General features: G+C 48.7%; 1 protein-coding gene across 4 annotated transcripts in view; it reads right to left on the bottom strand.

Annotated features, from left to right (window-relative positions):
- Positions 1–14,118, bottom strand: part of ADCY8 (adenylate cyclase 8) — a 145,040-nt gene extending 130,922 nt beyond the window's left edge. For all 4 annotated transcript variants that reach the window (XM_080646997.1, XM_080646998.1, XM_080646999.1 and 1 more), the window contains exon 1: positions 13,038–14,118. In XM_080646997.1, the coding sequence (XP_080503123.1) occupies positions 13,038–13,991 (954 nt within the window). In that variant the 5' untranslated portion in view covers positions 13,992–14,118. The remainder of the gene's footprint in view (positions 1–13,037) is intronic.
- Between the last annotated feature and the right edge of the window lie 9,948 nt (positions 14,119–24,066).

Raw genomic sequence — 24,066 nt, 5'->3', positions numbered from 1 at the left:
GCTGCCGGTTCGATTCCCAGTCAGGGCACATGCCCGGGTTGCGGGATCCATCTCCTGTCGGGGGGCGTGCAGGAGGCAGCCAGGCGATGATGTTGATGTTTCTCTCTCATCGATGTTCCTATCTCTCTATCCTTCTCCCCTTTCTCTCTCTCTAAAACATCAAAAACATATTAAAAAAATAAATGGTGAAGTTCTGACAACATCTCGTCATAGACTGAAGTACAGTGAGGCCACCGTGTCTGTTTCCTGGGGTCTGCAGACAGCAACGAGGAAACCACAAAGCCAGCCTTCCGGGTCGGGGTATCAGGCTGTGTGAGTGCCCAGCTCCATCACCCCGGGTGTCACTGACAGAAAATGGCTTGTTGATTACAGCTGACAGGCACATTAGGAAAAAGCCAGACCGGCAATTCTGACGAGCACCACGAAGTCGTAATTAAATATTCAAAAGAAACAGTTGTCTGTCAATTAAACCTCTCAGTCATCCTTCCCTTCCAAACAAATCAACGGACTAAAAACGGCACACAGTTTTACAACTCGTGGTGTCCAATGCAATTAAACCACTAGGAAAAATTAAATATTAAATACCATCTAATAAGTCATTCTCCCAGCATTTGCTACATCATTACTCCCATTTCCCATCTTTTTTAGAGGTCACAGACCTCAGTAGGCTATGTTTGCTGTGAGATTTGTCATTAGCTGATGTTAGGAGACAAATAAACCAGCCAAGTACACAAATCCCCATGTTCACATTCATTATAACTCATGGGAATAAAAAGCTGACAGCTTGAGGCACCTCAGAAGTGATTTCCCAGGAATAGCACTGTAGAGCTGCGGGGAATTCAGTTCGTGGCCACAACAGGTGGATGGGTCTGTACAGAGTTGCATCGCATTGGAGGTAAAGTCCAAGGTTAGTCCTCCAGTGATGACGGGGTGCTATATTCAGTAGAGGTTGCTGCCCTGTCTCCATAGTACAATAGCATTATTGTAAGCCTTGCTACTATTGGGAATATTAATTTCACTTTTCTCATTCTTCATGACTTCTAACTCATTGCCTCTGAAACTAGCAGAGTTAATTGAGATAAAGTGGCCTTAAAAGACCATCATATCGAGGGGCGGCTTTGAAATGAGACAGATGTGGTTTGGAATCCTTTATTAGCCGAACGGTCCAGGGGAAGTGATGTAACTACTCGGAGGTCAGTGTCCTTGCTCTAAAAAGGGAAGCAGCAATATTGATGCTGGGATGGCTGTTCAGGCATGTACTCAACAGCCTCTCCTATGAGCGTCCCTTGTGATGTGCCCGTGTGTATTCCAGGAATACACAAAAGGACGGTGCCTGTCCTCAGAGAGCACGTGGGTTAGTGATAGAAACAAATGAGGAACCCATAATTCCCTTCTTACCGCGGCCCCTCTTCCTCCTTCAGGTCTTAACCAAGAAACATCCCCTCCTCTCAGTCCCAATCAGGTTCTTCCTCTTAAACATAAACCAGGGCCGGGACCAGGGTGAGGCCAGCTGGGTGCCTAGGGCGCACAGTTTCGGGAAGCACTTTGTCTCAAGATCGTAGCAGGTCAGGGTTCCAGGTCAATTGGCTTAAAAGCACTTAATTCCATTTGTATCTTTCTCCTGAGTAAAGAAGGGAGGACTCTATTCATTTGACATTGACTGTCTGGCCAGGACCTGTTCTTAAATGAACTGCCCACCACCAGTAGGCTAGGGAGACTCGCCCAAGTTTGGGGAGAAGTTTGACTTTGAATTTAAAAGAAAAAGAATTTGTTCTTACTGATTTTGATTCTATTTCTTGAACTGACCATAGAAAAATGGACTAAGCAGAATAATGATTCATAAAACTGAAAACGGAAGACTTACACCATAACCTTGTTTTGGACTTCATGAAGTCTGCGTTAGTTAATTGCATTGCATTCCCATATCCAAAATGAGGCTTCATTCTGCTTATGGCAGTCTTCGGACAAACTGGTTAGGGCACGACCTGGTCTTTATGGGATATGTTTTAAGCCGTGGGAAACAGTGGACTAATTTATCATCCAGTTATTATGCCCAGCAAAGTCAATGCGTTTCATTCAATGTCTTCCTCTCAGAAGGGAGGCAGACCAGCCATGCTGGTGTGTAGTGTCAAGTTGGAAGGTGGGGGCATCCCTGACCCACAGCTGGACCTGTGTGAAGTCAGAGGGTGAACCTCCACTGGCGACCAGAAGGGGGCACCACTGGGAGGTCAGGTCAAAGAAGCATTTTTTTGGTATCCCACAAAGCAGGGGCCTGAGTGAGGAGTCGGTGTTGGGATTCAGAGCCAGAGAGCTAAAGAACCACGGGAGAAGCCAATGAGAGGGTAAGACCTGTGTTAGTACTTGGACCGTATTTTGGATGGATGGGCTGGGACTATTTAAAATTTGCAGCAATGGACAAACATCTATGAATAACGAAGGTCCACATTTTTTCCTTTCTTTTTTTCTTCTACTTTTTTTTGGCTTAAATAATCTGGATAATCATTTGCATCTGTCTTCATGTTATCTGCTTGACTTTCTTTAACTCATGCAGCAAAATCTCAGCTTGTGGCTTTCAGCCCAAGACACTTCATGGAATAACTTTTGGTGCACTTCTGCCTGTATTGACCAGAGAAACTGATTTCTGTTCTTTCACTGGTTTTTCATTCCCTGTTGATGACTGTGTGACTGTGTGCATTGGGGGTGGTCATGGGGGAAGGAGACGATCATGTAATACTCATTCATTCCATTCATTTAAAAGTACAGTATTCAGCCCGGCCAGTGTGGCTCAGTGTTTGAGCATCAATCTATGAACCAGGAGGTCACACACGGTTCAATACCCAGGCAAGTCACATGCCCTGGTTGTGGGCTGGATCCCGTGTAGGATATGCAGGAGGCAGCCTATCAGTGATTCTCTGTCACTACTGATATTTTTCTCTCTCTCACTTCCTCTCTGAAATCAATAATGAATATATAATTTTTTAAAAGTGTGGCATTCAGAGCTCCCCATGTGCCAGGTGCTATGCCAGGTGCTAGAGACCTAGAGATGAACAAGGCAAAATGCTTGACCTCCAGGGACTCATAGCCGGGTGGGCACAGGGCACTATTATGGCACTTCTCTGGCAGGGGGAAAGGCAGAATGTAGTGCCAAGGAGAGGGATTTGAGCCTTGCCTAAGTGCCGGTCTGCCCACCTTGCATGGGGATGGGTTGCCTGGAGCTCCAAGGCAAGCTAGTCAGCTTTTCGCTGGGGTCACTGTGAACACAGAGCGATGGGCACGCCGGAGCCGCAGGCCAGTCCGCTCTTCTCCGACCGCGAGGCAGGCACGCTCTCACGCCGTGTCTTCTGGTCCTCAGGGCTGGCGTGCATGCAGTCTTAAGGTGATGGGTAAATAACTGGCATCATACCCCTTCCCTAGGGTCCCTTTCTACCCCTCACATTCCACACCCATCTACAGTATCTTTTAGAGTCTGATATTTCCTTGAAAAAACCTGCCGCAGCTTTGATTTTTCATGCTTTAGAGATCTATGCTAAAAGCAGCCCAAGACCTGCCCTGACAGAAAATATTGACGGAATGCTGTGTCCCAGATGGATTCCAAGAGACAGGCACAGACCTGCCACCTCTGCGCCAGTCACAGGCTCCCTCCCCGATCCATTCAAGTACCAGCCTCGTGCAGCAACCGCCTCTGACTGTGGGGTACGCAGAACCTAGAGCCCAACAGGCAGTCAACAGATATCTGTGGAATAATCTACCTTCTCAGTCTCCTTCTCCCCTTCTTCCTAACGCAAGTCCAAGTTTTTTGGGGGCAGTGAAATGTGATCCGTTCTTTGCCATTCTCTCTTGCGGATGGAGTGTCCTAGGGTCAGAATTCTGGTTCCCAAAATATAAGCAGACATTTTTGAACAGGGATTCCAGAGGGGCACCTAAAAGGGCAGCTTAGCCCAGCCAACATGGCTCAGTGGTTGAGCATTGATCTATGAGCCAGGAGGTCTCGGTTCAATTCCAGTTGCAGGCTCGATCCCCAGTGGGGGGCATGCAGGAAGCAGCCAATCAATGATTCTCTCTCATCATTGATGTTTCTGTTTCTCTCTCCCTCTCCCTTCCTCTCTGTTATCAATAAAAATATATTTAAAAAATAAAATAAAGGGGCAGATGACTTGGTTGGCAAAGACCTTGTGGCCACCTTGGCCTCTCCTTCTTCACTCTCTCCATTTTCCTGCCTGCAAAGCCGCCATGATGGCTTGGAGAGGCAGCCAGTGGCTTTCAACTGACCTTGAGGAAAAGACCTCCTTGCATGGGAATCTCCTTTAAGCCATCCCTTGTGGACTGCTGTGCGGCTCCCCCGTGAGTAATCCCTGATCAGGGAGCTCATCCCTTCAAAAAGCAGCCCCTGTGGGCAGGTCTGTTTGTTACAAAACCTCAGCTTTAGATGGACCAAAGTCACCGGGGCTGTTGTGACCACCCTTGGTTTTTATTCTGTTCTACAGGACACAAGTGACATAACTGGTCTATCTTCATCAGGGTAGCACCCCCAGGTATTTGAGGACACCCATCATATCTCTTTACATCCCTTCTATCCCCAGGCCTCTCATGTCCTCTCTTTTTGGGGGGTCCTATTCTGTTACATTTCTCATGCTGCATTTATTCTCCCCAGGTCTGAGTTAAACACATGCACTTTGCTAATGCATTCCCTAATCCTTGGCCATGCCTCTTTTCCAAGCAATCCTGTGGGCTCAGCATGCAATCACACACGAAAGTAGAAGAAAATGTTCCGAAATGGTTAACTCCGGCCAACTGGAAAATCGGCTGACACAGGACAAGGATGTGTTGTTTAAAAAATGGTTCAAAAAAATAGCTCTTGATTCATGTGAAAATTGTATGTCAGTAGCAATTTACACAGAGATGGCGTTTTAATAACTCATTTTTTAAAAACCCAAAATGTTAATACGATTTAATTTCACCTTGAGCTCCATGTCTCATCATGAATAATTTTATCATTTTCCCGATTTAGGAGCATCTGAGGCTTTGAACAAAGAGTTGAGGCAAAAAAGTCAGGAAGTGGGGTGGAAGGGCTAGAAAACCCCAGTGACTATGAATGTGCAAGGTATGGCACTTACTCAATACGTGATCTAGGTCAACGAAATTCAAATACCAAACCAGACATGCCCAGTCCCGGTCCGATGCAGAGATATCAACGGAACAATGCACTGCAGGCTCTGGGACATCACACTGAGTTCCAGTCCCAGCTCATGGGCTGAGATGGCGGTCCCATAGTTGCATTTGCCGGTGGAATGGCCTTTACTAGTATTCCTACCAGGAAGTGGCCAGGCCTCCCTGGGAATGGCTGGCACCTCAGTGGTTAATTAATCTCCTCTGCATTCCTCCTCTCCCCTGCAGGGCAGACTGTGAAAAATCTCGCAGTGAGAAAAGCTGGCTTCTTAAAATAGTCCTTCATAAACAAAACCCACAGGGTAGCATCTGAGGGTGTAAATCCAGTGTGTTTCCCGGGGAGACACAGGAAAGGTGATTCTGGCTTCCACTGCTCTGTGGGGACCGCGGGGTAAAGCAATGGTCCTAGACTCAAGCCCTAAGAAAATGGGGGTGGGGGAAGGAATTATCTACAGAACCCGTTCTCTTGCAAACCGAGCTTCAAACGGATAGGTCACAAAAATCCACCAGCCTTCGGTTTCTTCTGCCTTGAATTCCCGCCCAGAGAAAGCAAAGAACACGCTTCCCAATCAATATGCCAAGTGGACCGCTAGCGTCCGACTGACTGGTCTGGACTCGCTGGCCTCCCAGGGAATCTATACTGTGCCCATTTGTGGGTGAGAGGAAGGGTTTGAGATGCATGTTGTACGTGTCTTTTATGCCCTGAAAATAAACACATGTGGGACCCATTGAAATAGACACCCTTGTGAAATGAATGATCTAGCATCCAAAGAAATATTTAGACAACAGTGAAATGTCACAGCAGCATGATGGTAGTAGTGTCCTTTGATGACACAGTGCCAGCAGCACTGACTCTGGGATAAACTTTAAAAACATCTTCCCTTTTTTAAGGCTTGCTTTCACTTTCTTTTGTTGTTGAGCTCTGAAAGTGCCATCAATCATCTAGGTGTAGATATGACTCTTGCATTTGTCCCACTTAGCGTGACACTGCAGTCCCGGCGTGGAGTCCTCCCAGTCCTCCCAGTTTCAATCTGATGATGTCTGGCCCACCAACACACTCATAACCCAGTCCAGCAAAGCACGCACCTCACAATCATTTCACAGCTCTCTCTAAATCAGACGTCAAATCTGTTTGCAAATTCAGGGCACAGGTATCTAAAGACCAGGACGAGTGGATCTAATTGGTTGTTTGAGAAGTCATTAAAAATATCCTTTGCAAAGCCTACTCTCTGCCCGCCCCCCCACCTCAAAGGTGTGGGGCGAGGGGAAGGAAAGACAGAACCAGAAAGGATTGTCTCTGGTATTTTTCACACATAAGAGAGAATATTTCCATTTCTGGGCATTCAGAGGAATCTCTTGGGGATGCTGACACTCAAATTCGTTTTTGAAAGTCATTTCCTCAGACAGGCTGGGATGAGGCAATTCTTTTTTTTTAAGCCTATACGAATTGGCTACAGGAAAATGTATAGGGATGGAGATATTTGGGCTTTAAAAGATGCACACACCATAGCTAGCGAGGTGCACACATTTCATGGATATTTGTGTGTTGTGAAGTGAGTTTTTACCTTGATAGCAGCTACCAAATTGGGATGATTTCAATTACATGTCATTTGCAGTATGCTAAGGAGTATACAATTCCATATATATTGATTTCAGAGAGGAAGGGAGAGGGAGAGAGATAGAAGCATCAATGATGAGAGAGAATCATTGATCAGCTGCCTCCTGCACACCCCCTACTGGGGATCGAGCCTGCAATCCGGGCATATGCCCGGACCTGGAATCAAACCGTGACCTCCTGGGTCATAGGTCAACGTTCAACCACTGAGCCACGCCAGCAGGGCCAAATCCCTTATTTGATTTGAGTTGGCAGACATTCACAAAGAACATTCAATACATGCTGTTGTTTAAATTTTACCAATGGGGGAGAGATGTTGGTAATTCTGTTATACTTACTTAATCTTAACTGGGAAGTCAATCCTTCATTCAAATGACCAGAAATGCACTTGAAAGCATATGTAAAGCCTGATTGTCTCCTAACCCCCACCTACTCATACCATCAACCACCACCTTACCTAGCACAAAAAAATACATTTTCCCTGCCAAAGGATTTTTAAAAGGCTAAGTATCTTTTACTACTGGTCAAGTTTAATGACCATGATTTACTTAGCCCTTTTCTGATTCTAGTCTCTACTGTTCGATGGATGTCAGGCAGGAAAGACAATGCTGCATGGGAAATTCAGATCTGACAGTGACCTTGAGTCCTGACTAACCTGGACTTGCATACCTGGCTGCCTTTGCTCCGAGTTATCTTGGAGAACTCACCTCCACTCTGACACGTCTGCTTATCTACCTCACCAAGAGGTTACAGAAGATTAATTAGCCACAGGCTTTAGCATTTTAGAATCCCCCAGAGGGAAGCATAAAGCAGCAATCTTTCTGGTTCCTGTTGCTGCTTCTCAGTTTTCCAATAACGAAATGATTTTCACTAACTTATCACTAATGAGCTGAAGAATGAGAACGAAATGAGTTTCAAATGTTAGGTGGCTCATAATGTTGTCACCAGCAATTAAAATAGAGAAAAACGCTAATTATAGCAACAGTGCTTAGAATTTATCTACCCCGTGAAAGAACTTAGCAAATATAACCTCATCATTAATATTTTATTTCTACATTTAATGTCATTTTGTAATGAATTTTCAGATCGGTATACTGAGCAAACAGGATAAACAATTTATTTAAAATGTGGGAAAATCTGTCTTAGAGACTCTGGACAGCAGCACTAGTATCATTAGTTTCCATCACATACCTTAACTTGAAATGGGTGAGACATCACTACAGCCCTGGTGTAACCTATAGCTGAGCTTTGTCAGGGTGTGCAAAATAGAAGCCCTTTAAACTTGGTGTTGAACCTTCTGGTTTCCTCAGTATTTCCAGTGCCACTTGGGACCTAGGAAATATATGGGTCATCACATCTGCCCTGGACAACAATCCCTTGTTTGGATGGGAAGTCCATGACTCGAGTGAACTTCTGTGTTCACTGAGTGGAGAAAACACAAACCATCTCTTCGCTGATGGCAAGGCACCTCCTGGGTGGCCCCTTTTAGGTCCCCTCTTGTATCCTCAGTGGAAAGCACAGGCTGATCTCAGTGAACACAGGACTCTGCCCCCTTCACACAGGGAATCTGCAGAGATTTACAGCTTGGTCATTACCCTACCAAGCCACAGATCTGATTGCCGTCAGGATGGAAAGGGGAGAAGGGGGCCCTCATAGCTTGGATTAAGGAGGCCGATGGCTGGCTCATTGGTTACTTTTAGAAATGGCATCATCAGGAAAGTGAAATGGCTGTTCAGGTGTTCTGACTGTGTACTTGTTCTCACTTGGTGCTTCTCGAAAATGTGACCGTTCTGTTAATGGGAACTGAGATTAGTGTAGAGCTGGTTGCTGCCTCTCAGTTTTTCAATAACGAAATTTGATTTGAGTTGGCAGACATTGACACACTGCAGTATTTATGGCCTTCAGTGGTCAAAATTGGTCCAGTTGAGAACTACGATGATGAGCTTGCTACGAAGGGCCCACTCCTAGCAATTCATTTTTCTCATGATTTCGCTTTGCCCTTCCCACTAAATGCTGATTCAGGTGTTGTATGGGTGTGACTCTCTTGAGTGGGTAACAGGTGCCCCTCACTCTTGATCCATCTAGGGTACTTAGGTGTTTAGAAGAACAACCTCTAAAGGTTTCTGAAGAAGGACTGGCACCAGCGCTAGGATTTCAGTCCTGCACTCAGCACCTGTCGGGTCCTCACCTTTGGGACATCCCTTTAAAGTTTCTAAGAATCAGGCATTTCTTCTCTGAAATGAAAATGAAGGATGATCTCTCCTGTTTATCATCATTAGATGTGATCATATATGTAAAGGCACTTGGATACATATGAAATATTGTATAAAAGTAAAGAATTGGTTTTGTGCTTTGATTTCTCCAAAGGTATTTATGTGTAAAAGGCTGCCTTACATAGATACAACTTACATGTGTAGAAAGCTTTCGCCAACACATCAGGAGACTTGGATATCTTCTATATATATAAAAGGTTAATATACTAAGTGTCCATCTGAACGGTTGTTATGCTGTGCACTGACCACGGGGCAGACGCTCAATGCAGGAGCTGCTGTGAGGTGCCAGGCCAAGGAGGGTGTGAGCGCGGACCCGATCGCCCTGCAGACGGTGACCAGCAGCGGCGGCGGGGGGCCCCAGCCCCGATCGATCACCCTGCAGGCGGGATGGTCGGGCAGGTGAGGCAGCAGTGCCAGGCCACAGCAGAGTTCCAGGTGGGGCTGTGGGGCTGCAAGGCTGGGGGTGCGAGCTGGGGCCCGGTACCTGTAGGCCACCTCGAGGGACCCCACCCATGTACAAATTCGTGCACCAGGCCTCTAGTTTTATAATATTGTCTATGCAATGACTAGTCTTGTTTACGTAGTGACTGTTTGTTACCTACTGTGTGCCAGGGATTTTCTAGGTGCTGAGGATAAAGCAGTAAACAGGGCAGACAAGGGCCTTTGCCCTTACGTGGTGTTTACCTTCTGAGGTTGTGGAGGCAGGGGAAGAAACACCATAAATATAAACGAGTAAGATGATTTCAGATAGCGGATGTGCTCTGGAGAAAGGAAGACAAGCCACGCACCAGGGAGTGAGTGAAATAATGAGAATGTGTCAGTCATGTGAGGACCTGGGAAAATGGTTTTAGGCAGCAGGCTAGGAAGAGGGAAAGAGCTTGGGATATTTGAGAAACAGAAGTGGACAATGTACTTGGAACCTGAAGAGGAGAAGAGAAAGAGAAGCAGCAACCAGCTCACAGAGGCTCAAGGAGGTCATGGTAGCGAGTTAGGATTTATTCTACTTGCTGCGCGAGGCTGTTGGCAGGTTTTAAGTGTACCTTGTAGAGGGTGGGGCAAAAGTAGGCTTATAGTTGTTCTTATGGAAAATAATACAATAATTAATAAATAACGATACAAGAATAAACTCTGTGTTTTGCATACTCACAACGGTAAACCTACTTTTGCCCCCACCCTGTATATTACCAAGCAGGGAAAACGAAACAGTTTTTAAAATCCCAGATTTTTATTTTTAATTTTTAAAGCAATTACACTTCATCCCTCTGCAGGATCTAAGAAAGAAGCTTGGACCTCTAGAGGGCGCCAAAGGAAAATGTTTTGTGGCCAAAGCCACAAAGGTTCTTTCAGCACCCAAAGGGAAGGATAGCGCTCGGATTGTTAGGTGAAAGGTGACTCAGAAATTGTAGTTCATCTAGAACTCCTCCCAAACAGAAAGTTCGATGAACTTGGTTTGCATGTACCAGGACCTTGGCTTTCACAGTGTAGGACTGTTTATGATGAGGTGGGTGTGGGAAGACATGTTGGGGTTATTTTTAATCTCCTGCCATCTGGTAGTATTTGAGTAGAATATAAAACAAATATGGAGCCAAAATTTACTTTCTGGATTCATTTGGCATGCAAAGTGTCTCTATACTTAGAACTTAGAAAATATTCATCTTTTGCCACATAGGATGTGTTTTTCCAAATACTATTCCAAGCCGACTGGATGAAAACTTTTGGTAACGCGTCCTAAGGAGGGCTAGTGTATGAAAAAGCAGTAGCTTATAATAAATGGAGTTTTCTGCATGTGACCATATAACTATGCTGTATTGTGAAAACAACCTATAGAGAAAAAAAGATGGGAAAAGAAAGACGAGAGGACAAAAGAAGAGGATGAGAAAGGGGAAAAGGGAGGAGGGAGAAGAGAGAGCTGATGTTTAGGTATGGTAACGAAAATGCAAAAAATAATGAGAAAACTTGGAAGAAAATGAGAGATTCAGTTCAGATCCATGTCCAAACAGGATTGAGAAGCACAATTAAAATATAATGTTATACAATCCAAAATTGAATTTTTATCTCATAGGGGTGTTAAGGCTCCTGGTCATTTTGATACAACATTCATTATTGTCTTTAATTAAAAAAGTTCAGCTGCTCATCCCCTACTAACCGAGGCTCCATCTCCTGCCTGAGGACCATAGCCACGTACTTTACATACTCGCTGCTCTACACAGGGAGCCTTCAGAAAGCACTATTATAAACACTGCCAACCAGACGACTAGCCTGAGCAATGAGGACAGAGCCATCAGAGAAGGGAGAGGATCCTAAATCACCAGAAGCCCAGGTCAGCCATGGGTCAACCACTCGCATGGTGCCAGCGCTCTGCAAATCATGAGCAACTTTCAGAGGTGTTGTACCAGCTTATCTTATGAACCATCTGTTCAAAGCTGGGCACCAGGAGGAGGAGTTTTTAGGTTTCAGGTACAGCAGAAGTGGCACAGAGCCCGGGGCTAGAGCAGGGACTCACCGAGCAGCCAGCACCTGTCACCAGCCTTCTATGGGAAAACACTTCCACTGATGTGTTCCCCTCACCTTTATCCAGAAGCCCCCGAATCCAGTCTCCTGCTACCACCAGACATTTGGCAAAGGAAGTGCCAGACCATAAATTATCTATTGATTCTAATGAGCTGAAACAATAAAGGCACTGTCTACCTTCTCATTCACAGACAATGGGAACTTTGTTCACCTAAACACATCCATATTTAATAGGGAAAGACAGGAATAAAGCGGGAGAAAGAGACCTGAAGGGTCAGGTTCCATCTAAATATTTCAAACCATCTGCATCAAAATGCCCCTTTTCAATTAAGCAAAACTTGCTTCTTGGTCAATGACACCCATCTCGGCCTCAATTCCCAAGGTTGACTGATTCAGAGAACTGGGGGTGGCTTCTGCAAAGAAGATATCATCATTAGGTCCCCAAAGCAATCAAGAGTTCCCAGATAAATGTGTGTCACAGGATTGTCTGAAGTATGGGGTGAGATGCCATAAGTAGGATTCCAGCACCAGCAGTTAGTATGTGCTTAGCAAACGTTGATTCCTCCGGGAATTGAGGATGTGCGGCCCGAAGATACACAGCAACCCAGCTCTGTATCTCAGAGTCCCTTAGCACTCCCTGCCAGGGCTCTCAGAGTAAAGCTGGTAGGAAATGGGTCACCTTCTCAACTGGGAGCTTCTCCTCCCCCTGCCTCCTACTCCAGAGACTACTGACGCCCCGGGAAGTGTGCTGGGTAGGAAGATGCTGGCTTCTTAGCTGATGTCAGGGATGAAATACAGAATCAGAATATTGGGGGGAGGGGGGCGTTGACAGAAACTTTAGAGGTTTTAGTTCCAATTCCTCTTGGAAGAGAGAAATGCCATCCAGCACCACCCAGGACCAGGACCTCCCAGGTGCGAGTGCCCCACGTTGGGCTGCCAGTTGCGAGTGTCCCCCCCACGTCCCGCGTGGATCAGGGTTCAGGTTCAGGGTTTGGGCTCTGGAGGAGGCCGCACGCAAATGAAAGAGACTAGAAAATATTAATTTGGAAACATTGGGGGCCAGGCGGGAGCCCAACTCAAGGGGAAGGACTCCACCCCGCTCTGGCCTCGCTATCCCTTTTATTAAGACTATGAGATACACCCATAGCCTTTAGGCAGGCAATTCCAATAATAGCCAATCAGCAAGGATTTACATAAGACTAAAAGGTGGAAGTTGCTTTAGCTACCATTGTCTCAACTAGACAGTGGGTGCTGGGCTCTGACCTTTCAGATCTTCAAGGTTGACCAGCCTTCCGGGTTCCTTGTCCACACCTCTCTGCTAGTGAGGACAATGGGCGGCTTCCAACACCCAGGTACAAGGCCCTGGCCAGGGCCCACCCAGGGAGGGGACTCAAGTGAGCAGGCCACCTGCCTCTCAAAACGCTATTTATTGTCACACAACCCAGGGGAAGAGCAAGGCAGGCAAGAATTACCTGGTTGATGGCAATGACCGCCAGTCGGGGGATCACCACTTGGAGGACCACCTGCAGCAGCGAAGTGCCCAGGCCGGCCAGGATGGCCCAGGTGAGCGGCAGCGGCAGCATGCTGTAGGTGGCGAACAGCGTGAAGAGCACGTAGCCTATGCCGTCGCCCAGGAGCCCATAGCCAAGGCCCGCGGCCAAGATCTGGGTGGTCATGGCCACCCAGGTGACCAGGCCGCTGTACTGCAGGTACGTGTGCGAGGTGGTGTCCTTCCTGACCACCACCAGGGCGCAGATGACCACCTCGATGCCGGTGAAGAAGCCCAGCAGGATGCCCTTTAGCGGGTCCATGGGGGCCGAGGCCAGGCTCAGGTGGAGAACCAGGAGGGTGAGCTTGGTCAGCACGTCCAGCACATTCATCACCACCTCGGATTTGCGCCTCTGGCCCAGGAAATAGCGCTGGTAGAGGCGCTCCAGATCCCGTGACTTGAAGGAGTTGCGCAGGGTGGGGAAAATCACCCCTCGGTAGCTGTAGCCCCCATTGAGGAAGAAATCCGAGTTGCTCGGGGCGCAGTCCAGGTGCAGGAACCCCAGGTCGCCCCCTCCCCCGCTGCCGCTGGCGCTGCCGCTCCCGCTGCGTTCAGGGAAGACTTTGGTGCCGCTGGTGCCGTGCGCTCTCTCCGAGGTGCCCAGCGAATAGAGGGGTAGCGCCAAGTCGCCGGACAGCTGCGAGGCGTGGTGGTTGGGGCCTCCGCCCGCAGGGTCCGAGCCTTTGCCGGAGCCCCTGCTCCCGCCGCCGCCTCGGTGCTCGTGAATGAAGCGCTGCTCGGTGATGTGCCGCACCGCCGTCTGCCACAGCAGCCGCTGCGGCCGGGAGCCGCTCCCGCCGTCGCCGGCCGGGGGCGTCGGGTGGATGGTGTAGAGTTCCTCGCTGCCGCTGAGGCAGCGCACATCGGAGAGCTCCATGACGCCGGGCCGCAGGGAGGAGGCGCAGAGCCTGGGGGAGGGGGCTCCTGAAGACCCAAAGGCGGCTTCGTAGGAGCTTGGCGTGGAGCCCTTCGTCCCCGGCCGCCCCGTGGCAGGAGTCGGGAGCAGGAGGCCCCCTGCAGGTCAGGTCATAGTGTGCCCGGGGCAAAGGGCGCCTGGAAGATCGCCACAGACCCCCGCGTCCTTGCGCACCGCCCTCCCGCCAACCCGCGCAGCTTGGGTGAGCGGCAGCAGCGGCTATTTGTCCGCAGAAGCCGCAGCGCTCTGGGCCACGCAGCCCCCTTCCCGGGCTCCGGCTTCTAGGCCGGTTCTCGGCCCCCTGTCTTGGCGCAGCCTTTGCTCTCCAAGAGGCTCCCGGGCGCCGCGCTTCTGCTGCGCGCCAGGCGGGTCCTGGCTGCGGCACTGGGCTCGGGACGCCCACGACTCGGTGGTTGAGGGGGGCTGGCCCAGGGTGACCGGCAGCGGCGACGGGTGCGAAGTTAGCAGCTGTGGCTGGAACAGAGACCTTCGGAGAACTCCATTTCGCGGGGATGGGGAGCCGGGGCGGAGCTGGGGGCGGGGGCAACGAAGGGGGAGGAATGGGGTGCCCGGCTGGCGGGTTGGAGAGGTGGGAGCCTCCGAGCTAACGAGTCACCAAACAGTTAATTTGGAGGAGGGGGTGTGCTGAGTCTCCCTTCGGGGCTCATCGTTTCTGGCTGTCTCTACTTCCCGAGCGAGGACTGAAGGAGCAGGACTGGCGCTGGCCCCACGCATCCCTCCAGGCAGGGGGCGGGCTCAGGGTCCCAGTCGCTGCAATAAGAGGAGGTCAACCCTTCCAGCTGTGCTTGCGAGGAGGCGCAGCTCACGGTTCCCATGCCCTTCACCGCGCTCTCTGGAGTCCATTCGGCCCGGAGCTGGGAGAAGCTGGAGGCGGGGGCCGGAAAAAGTGGGAAGGGCTCCAAAGCCAGCCGCTCAGAGAACGGAGAGAAGTCATCCGTGCGGATCCAAGGCAAGAACCGAGGCTGAGTGGGTGCTGCGGTGTAAGGTTTGGGCGAGAAGGGAAGCCCGAGGCCGCGGGGAAGTCAGAGATGCCTCCAGATCCAGGGAAGCGCCGAGGAGCGCGCTGTGGGAGCCGGGCGGCAGGCAGGAATTTGGAGACCTGTCAGATTGGTCAGACACCGGAGGAGACTGCCACCCGCCCTCGCGCCAAGCCACGCCCCCGGAACGTGGGGGTTGGGTAGGGGGGCGGCAGGGACCTGGGACCCAGATCTTCCTGGACACCCCAGGTCTGGAAGGCGGCAGCACACGCAGAGCGGCGTGGGAGAGGACAGCTGCGGGCCGGGGCGGGCGGTGGCGCCCCAGCCGGGCCCCCTCCGCGGATCCCGCGCTCCAGCTGGCGGTGCGGGCGGACTCCTCCGCTCTTCTTTTTAAGGCTCCGGTCCTCCGCAGGTGCACAGCCAGGATGCGCAGGCCGCTTTGCCTACGGACTCCGAGAGCCCGGCGCGCGGAATTGAGGGTCTCCTTTACGCCCTCCCCACCGGGCTTTTGGTGAAGCCAACTTTCGGGCTCAAAAGCAAAATACCCCAAGAAGCCGAAATTGTAGCGGCGGGCAGCTTCCTGCGGAGTTTTCACTCCACCGGTCCCGGGCGCTGGAAGGCGCGCCCCCGAGCGCCCAGCCCGCCAAGGTTCTCCCTGTGCCCGGAGGGGTCGAGGAGGAATTCGCTGGGAAGGCGTTTCCACCGTCTGCTTTCCCGCCCGCTGGGCTCAGGCGCTGGGATGCGGACAAAACCTCTGAGATGCTCTGAGCGGACCGAGGCGCTGCCGGTGGGCGCCCGGCGTCTGCGTCCACGCCTGCAGAGCGGCGCCCCAGGTGCCGAGTCCGCAGGGCTAGCGCGGCCGCCGCAGTCCTGAGCCCCCGGCTGAATGTGGCCCAGCCGCGGTGGCCGCCACTTCTGCGTCTGTGGCTGCAGGCGGCGGAGCCCGGGCCCTGAGCACAGTCAGCTGATGGCCGATGACGTCAGGCTCTGGGCGCTTTCGCGCTCCCGTGAAGCCTAAATGACCGCCTCGCCGAAGCCCCTCTGCCCTCCGGAGCGAGCGATTCCCCCTGCCCCGGCACAGAGAGACTCCCTCCCTCCGACTGCCTAGGGCAAGACCAGCTCTGGATGGCCAGCCACGTATATTTGTGCCACCGTGTCCCAGAAATGCTTTCCTTGTTAATTCTTCCTTTCCCACGCACAGGATTTTGGTTTACACGCAGCACTGGCCTTAACACAGAGAATCCCAGAAGCAGGAAGAAGCCTGTAACGTTTTTCCACATCCCTGCACAGCAGATTTCTGGAAATGACCCCTTGGACGCCAGTGCCTTAGAAGTGTATTCTCCCACCCAAGAAAGGCAACCACATTAAACACTCAATTTTAAATAGAAGGAAGGGTGATTCTGTTTTTAACATAGTTGGTAAATTAATTAATTTAACTGTAAAGATCTCCCAGAGTAGCTGGCCTATCCAAAGGGGCTGGAAGATAGGGCCAAAGCACCTCCCCCCCCCAAACAACAGCTCCGTTTTGTAGTTATCTAGATCTTAATGAAGCGATCCCAGGAATTATATCCCTGAGAAGGGAATACTGCTTGCTTCTTTCTCCCTAAATTCCATGGAACCATCAGCCTCGCCAGCTGTCTTGAAACTCAGATGGGCAGGAAGTTTCTTGACTTGGGGAGTGAGAGCAGAATGGGCCTAGGGCCGGGTGGGGAGAGAGGCAGGTTCCTGCAGACCCCAGAGGAGATGTATGTGGAGCTGTGTTCTCGCTCTCCGGGGGCATAGCCCCAAGTGGCCTGTGCTAATGACCATATTAGTAAACTTGGCAGAGGAAAACACCTCTTTATTTTCCCCATTCTTTCTCTCCTTGGGCGCCTGAGAACCCAGCCTGAATAAACGAGGGGCTGAATGCAGATGGAACTTTCCTATGAAAATCTTCCTCCTGGATGTATCCCAGGATGATTTATTTATTCAGCAGCAGAAGGAGGCGTGCCAAGGAGGGGGAGAGAGGACCCAATCAGATAAAATGAGTCAGGCTGGTGGATACGCAGAGCATGCCACAGAAAGAAACTCAAAGGGTTTCATGAATCAGAGGTTGAAACGAATGTGTCAGGGAGGAAGCGCTGCATCTGGTCAGCTGACCTCGGAGCTCTCCTTTGCTGTTGGTGTTCTTAGAACAAGTTGTTTTACAATAAGAGCATGGATGACACAATTAGATTCAAATGGTATTCTCCTTCTTGGGATGACACAGTGCCATTCAGCCCCCAACTCATTCCGTTTTTTAAATGACAACATGGGCGCAGCACAAATATTCAGAGGCTTTGGGGCATATACAAACCTCCAAGTGATTATCACTTAAAGGGAGAGGTGTCAACACACTGCTTTGAGGCCACATGGACATCTCATCACTCTTTCCTTTTTTCCTGCATTATTATGGCCAGGGCTCTACTCTGTTCCAGGGACAGGATTTTGCCATCTTGGTGCCTCTTGTATGCAGACCCTTCCTCTTGGAATTTCCCTTCATCCCCCTTTCTCCATTGTCCTCCCTCCAAACACCACCCACCTCATCCTTCAAAGCCGTAGCCATGTCGTCTGCAGGAAGCTTTTCCTGATACCCCCCCGTGACACAGACTTCCTTCTCTGTTGTCCAATAGTCTGTTCTGCGTACTTGTAGAATGGCCCTCCATACAAGGATCTGCTTAGCCATTTGTGTCTCACCCCTCCCCATGAATCTCTCCTGAAGGGTGGACACCCTCCTTTAAGATCTTTATAACTATCCCCTTTATCCGTCCCAGCAATTCTCTGAGTTAGATCCTTCTCTACTTCTTCTTCTTCCCATTTTACTGACTACGATACTGAGGCTCCGGGTGGCTAAGTAACTTGTCCAGGATCTTCTGATTAATAGACAACATAATTCCATCAACTACATTTGGATCCTATAAATCTAGCATCTATGAGTTTAATAAAAATGCTGCCACAAGCAGTCAACCAATGTTGACCTAATTTAAATAGAACTGATGGAAATGAAAATGTCCAATATATTTTGAGAGTCCACATGCCAATGAAATAAGAGACTTCTGAGGTATTTCGGCTCTGGGAAGCCTGGTAGGATGACAGAATGGCAGAGAAAGGGAGCAGAACTCATTCTTAGAGGAGAGGGTGTCTGTTTGCTCAGTTCAAGCTGTAGGCACTATTTCTACAGTTTGTGAGAAAGCAGGTTTTCACATATTGGGTTTAACCAAAATAATCGATTGGGTCTGCTTTTCTTCCTGTGGGGGGTGGTTAGTGGGGAAACACCCTTCTGCCTCATTGGAAACGAATGTGTTTGTTTTGTGATGTTACTGAATACCACCGGCCACATTTACGGCAGATATGCTCAAGAAAAGGAAATTTGTTTTCCCCTCAGGTGCATCTTTGACTTCCCCGGTCAACAATATTAAAATGGGGATTGAAATTTTGTAAGAGCTGTGCCTTCAGCAAAGCACCCGTAGGAACCCTGATGCTCACTGAAGACATGAAATATTCACATGTCAAAGAAAAGATGGACTCAGTTCAGGAAGGGGACCTGAAACCAGAGGGATCCTGTTTCCAAAGGGAAGGAGGGTGTTGGTGACAAGGCAGCTTCCAGGGCTGGAAGTCCTTAAAGGAAAAGCAGGTGACATTTGCAGAGAGGGGAGGTCTGAAATATTCTCACCCTGTAGGCACACATAGAAAAACAGAGGAGACAGGAACTACATGAGGTGGCGGGTTTGTTCAGCAGCTTGATTGTGGCAATTGACTCACACTGTGTACGTTTACCAAAACATCAAGTTGCCCCTAACCAGTGCACTTTAAATGGACGAAGTCAGCAACAGAGCAGGGTACAAAATGCACACACAGAAATCAATGGCGTTTTTATATACCAATAATGAGCTCTCAGAAAGAGAAACTAAAAAATCAATCCCATTTACCAATGCAACAACAAAAAAATCAAGATACTTAGGAATAAACTTAACCGAGGAGGTAAAAAACCTGTACTGGGAAAACTACAGGATGTTGAAGAAAAGAGATAGAGGAAGATATAAACAAGTAGAAGAACATACCGTGTTCATGGATTAGTATAATTAACATAATTAAAATGTCCATACTACCCAAAGCAATCTATAGATTCAGTGCAATCCCTATTAAAATACCAACCGCAGCCGAAACTGGTTTGGCTCAGTGGATAGAGCGTCGGCCTGCGGACTCAAGGGTCCCGGGTTCGATTCCGGTCAAGGGCATGTACCTTGGTTGCGGGCACATCCCCAGTGGGAGGTGTGCAGGAGGCAGCTGATCGATGTTTCTCTCTCATCGATGTTTCTAGCTCTCTATCCCTCTCCCTTCCTCTCTGTAAAATATCAATAAAATATATTTTTAAAAAATAAATAAAATAAAATACCAACCGCATATTTCACAGATCTAGAACAAACACTCTAAATACATACAATTTTAGTTTTGATTATGTCTCGGTGAAGCCGGGGGGTGGGGGAGGAAATGCCTGGCTGGCCTGGAGCCCTGCTTTTAGGAAATACCAAAGCATTCACTGCTTTGACACAACTCCAGGAAAAGTCAGTGAGTGGCTAAAGTAAGTAGGGCTCACCCATGACACGAGTGTGTGAATTCCAAACTTTGGACTCCCATTTCCTCTGGAATGCAGTCCCGGGTACAACAGAGGCAATAAAATGTATCTTACGTCTATCTTGTATTTCCTTTGCCTTGTAAAATGCAAGAGGAAAAAAACCTTTGTATACCTTCTGGATCTTCACAGGAACTAGTTTAAATTAGCTTCTGGTGCCTGGAAGGAGAAGTGAGTCTCCTCAGTGAGAAAACAATTCCGAGACAGTATATTTATACACAGAATTCATCCGTCAGGCAAGTCGGGGAGAAATCTCCAAGGGAGACAGAGACACATTCTGTTCTGCTGAGAAGATGATGCCCTTGTCTCTGGTTTAACTACTAGTAGAGGGTGACGTCACCCAGGGAGCCTTCTCTTACTGAAATCATGGGAACACACACACATGCGTGTGTGCGTGTGTGCCCAGCCCATTAGGGCAGCGGTCGCCAACCTTTTGGACTTCCCGGACCTCCAGTGGTCCACGGACCACCGGTTGGCGACCGCTGCATTAGAGGAGCCATTCAGAAGCTAGCGATGGAAAATAAAGGGTTTCCAGCTAGTTCACCATCTCACCCAATCTTCTTTTGACCATGGTTTAAGGTCTGTGTTTAAAGATTTGACATGCGTATGAAGCCTTGGAGAGAAATGATCACCCTCAGTGGGAAGCAAAACAGGTCATTTTTCTCTATTCTCTTTCAAAACAAAACAAAAACTACCTATTGCTATTTCAATACCGAAAAAGTTCTTATTTTTTTAAAATATGTCACCCTATTACTGTCTCCCTTCCCCCAGCCCAGAGTTTTTTATTTGTTTGTTTTTTTGTTTTTTGTTTTTTGTGGGGATCTATTTAGGATATTTTGGCTAAAATATATAGGTAACATTATAATAGAAATGTACTTATATGAATTTACATTGACACATATGTGGGTTTCAGTTCATTAATTGAGTGTGAAAGAAACGTAAGTCTTCACCTTCCAAAAATCAGAGTATTTCTGTTTTCACCCAGTTGGAGAGACACTTAACTCAAACCCTTCCTGAGGCTTTCATCTGTACCCTCCCGCTCCCAGGTAGATGCCATAGTGATGCGGTGCCCGGGTGGGGGGCATCCACCCATGCCCCAGCATGACCTCTGGTCTTGGGCTGTCCACTGGCAAATGGTCCCACTCCAGGTCCCACTCCAGCTCAGCACGGGGCAGTCAGCCTTCGGTCCTGCTCACTTGGTCCCCGTTGCCCTCTGCCTTGCTTCCTCTCAACACAGACAGGAGAGTCTCCGCAGGTCTGCCTTCGGGCCCAGGTGCCCGACTTGCTGGCCCCGTCCAGGGCGCTGCGGGGAAGCCGTGGCTTAGGACACAGGGCTCCGTGTGTTTCTCTCTCTGTGTTCCCTTCTCTCTGCCTCTCCCTGTGCTGCCTCCGCCCCAGTTTGGGGGCATCTGCTCAGTCTGGTGACATCCCTTGCTTTACGTTTCTTCTAAGCCCGGCTGATTGTGTCCCGTGTACTCCAGTTCTCTCTGCGTTTTCTTACTCCCTGTAATTCTAAGACCGTGATGATCTCCTTGGGGATTGTGATTTTGTGAAAACAGAAGATGGAAAGATGACCTTTCTTCCTGTTCCTCCTTCCTGGAGGTGATTTAGAGAGAGCTGGAAGGAAGGGAGGGAAAAGGGGGATCCCACAAAAGCAAATCGCAAAGTTAACGTCTCAGAACATGCCCACAGACACTAAATGCACGAGATGCACACGTTCTGGTCAGTGGGGTTTGCTCTGTTGGCTCCAACCAAATCGTAGGTTGTGAAATCAACTTGGGGTCTCCATTAGCATTTAAAGAGTAAATTAATTAAGGAGAGGAAGGAAGACTCATAAGGATGATTATGTCTTGCCACTCTATACAAAGGCATTCTTCAACAGCCAGATTCTTCTCTCTGAAGAACAGAAAAAAGTTTGATAAAATTTCAGGAAAAGACCTTATCAAACTCTTGATATGACATTATCTGAAATTCACAAATCAGAAAGTGCAATTTAACATGGAATTTCTTATATCCAACTTGATATTTGAACTCTCATTACCCAATCAGAATCTACTAGATCTGGATAACATGAGACACACACACACACACTCCCTCTCTCTCTCTCTCTCTCTCTCTCTCTCACACACACACACACACACGGTACTGGCCCCAATTTACAGTGGATTTCTTAATGTAGATGGCAGTAAAAAAAAATGTTTGGAATTGCCTGGTCTAGTCTGAGATTCTAACTGGAATCATCACCTGAGGCTGTGGTTTAGTGAAAAGAGGGGATTCTGTAGTCAGCAGGACTTATTCTTAGCTCTGACTTTGCAAGGTGCTAGCTCTGTGACCTTGACCAAGTTACTTAAACATGTTCAGCTGTCATAATATGGGGGAAATAACCACTTGGCCAGGTTTTGTGAAGCCTAAAGGTAACATCTGAAGCACCCGGGATGGTTTGGTGCATCACAGAAAAATGTCCCAGCCACTCCCAAAACAAGGCCTATGAACTACTGACCAAGGAGATCACAACTTTCTTCCCCTCCCGCCCCCGCCCCCGCACTGCAGCTTTCCTATTTCTGGCTGCATCCTCTCACCCAGATGTTTCAGTGGATGGAACATGTCTCTCTCCTTGTAGTCTGCCTCCTTTCTCCAGCTGCTGGGAGCATTCTAAATTTAAAAATAGGATCGTGTCGCTCTTTTTTTTTTTTAAATCATGCATAAAAAGGAGGGTAGGAAAGAAGGTAGGGTAGAAATAAGGGAGGAAATAGAGAAACACGGAAAGAAAAAATAAGTGATAAGAGAGAGGAAGGAGAGATGGAAGGGGCGGGAGGAAGGGTGGCAAAGGATTTAGAAAGAACGTGATATGGAAGGAGAAAAGGAAGGAAGAATAGGAGGGTTGAGAAAGACCGGAGGGAGAGAAGGAGGAAGGGTAACCTGCACTTACTCAGCGTGAACCTGGCACATCCGCATACTTTATTGTACTGAATCCACACAAGCACCCTGTCAGGTAGGCGTCTACTAGTATACCTCCATAGGACAGATGGGGAAACCGAGGCCTTATCAAGCCCACGCAGCAATTCCTCTGCATGATTCAGAAATGGGACATGGCATCAGCAGAGGCAGTAAAGTCCATGTGCTTGCCACCGAATCACAGGAGGAAAGATGCCCAGAGGTGCCATAGAGAATGAGTGGGGACTGGGAGGAGTCAGGCAAGACGGGGGACAATCAGGGACGGGACACAGAGTAGCCCGAGTTAGGATCAGAGGAACCATCTGGCGCCCTTTGTCTTCATTACCACGGTGGATACCCCCTGACGACCGCGCACACTAATAGGCAGATGGATTAATTAGACGTGAGTGTACTCCTTACAAGCCCCAGGGGGATTGCCAACAAACAGTGTCTAGACATTGTGGCTGTAGAACCCGGAAGGAGGTCGTCACAGATAAAGCTCTGTTCTTTGGCCTCAATTCCTGGGGAGGCCGGCGGCTCCACGGCAGGATCTGGTTATGACTTCCCCATGTGCCCCGAGCCTAGGACCCCACCGACTTCCTCTGGGTGGCCTGGAGTGGGTGCAGGGGCCCTGAGTGGGGTCCCAACATAGGAGGCCCCTTTGTCTCTGGCCCTCAAATTAACAAAGGACCACAGATCTAGCCTTTGACATTGTATCTCCCTGAGGTTATCTACAAACCCTTCTGTTAACATCATCAGTGAGATCTGGAAAGTGCCAGAATTCAAGCCTGAGGAATGAGGGTGAGCAGCTTGGAGAACACTTTAGAGAGATGAGATGATGCTCTTGATGGCACAGAAGACGGTATTTTCTGGGAAATCTGGGCACTGGTGACTCTGAGTGGGAAAGTTATTCAGGAGAGAACCACTTCGAAAGTTTCAGGAATTTATTTCCCAATTTATGTCACCTATATTTTCTTTTTATGTATTTCTAAGTGTGATATATGTTAAAGTCTGTATTTTGCTATGTTTAGAAATGCTCTTTCAGTAGGTATAAAATCAAGATTCTAAGTGATAAAAAGCATTCTTTATAGTGTAATCAGTAGCATTTTTGCCTTTCTTAGTGATGCATTAAATAATGGAGTGTCTTATAATTGATGGTGTCTGATATTCTAAGAAATACAGTATGCTGTGGTGATAATTAACCAGTGACTTACAGTAGGAAGGGGTCTTAGAGACTCACACCCTGATATTTTACGGTGTGAGGCACAGAGAGGTTAAAGGGGTTGCCTGCCAGGACCAGCACGCAGGTCTGTCCTTCACTCACAAAGTCCTGATGCAGGATCTGGTTTCAAATCCTGACTTCCCTGGGCAATTCTGTGCCTTGGCCATGTAACTCAAATTCCCTCCATTTTAGTATCCTCATTTGAAAACTGGGAAGAATAACAATACAGTA

This window comes from Plecotus auritus (assembly GCF_963455305.1).
Source record: "Plecotus auritus genome assembly, chromosome: 11".
Lineage (NCBI taxonomy): Eukaryota > Metazoa > Chordata > Mammalia > Chiroptera > Vespertilionidae > Plecotus > Plecotus auritus.
Note: the sequence above shows the minus strand (reverse complement) of the source record. Positions and strands in the feature narration are given on the sequence as shown.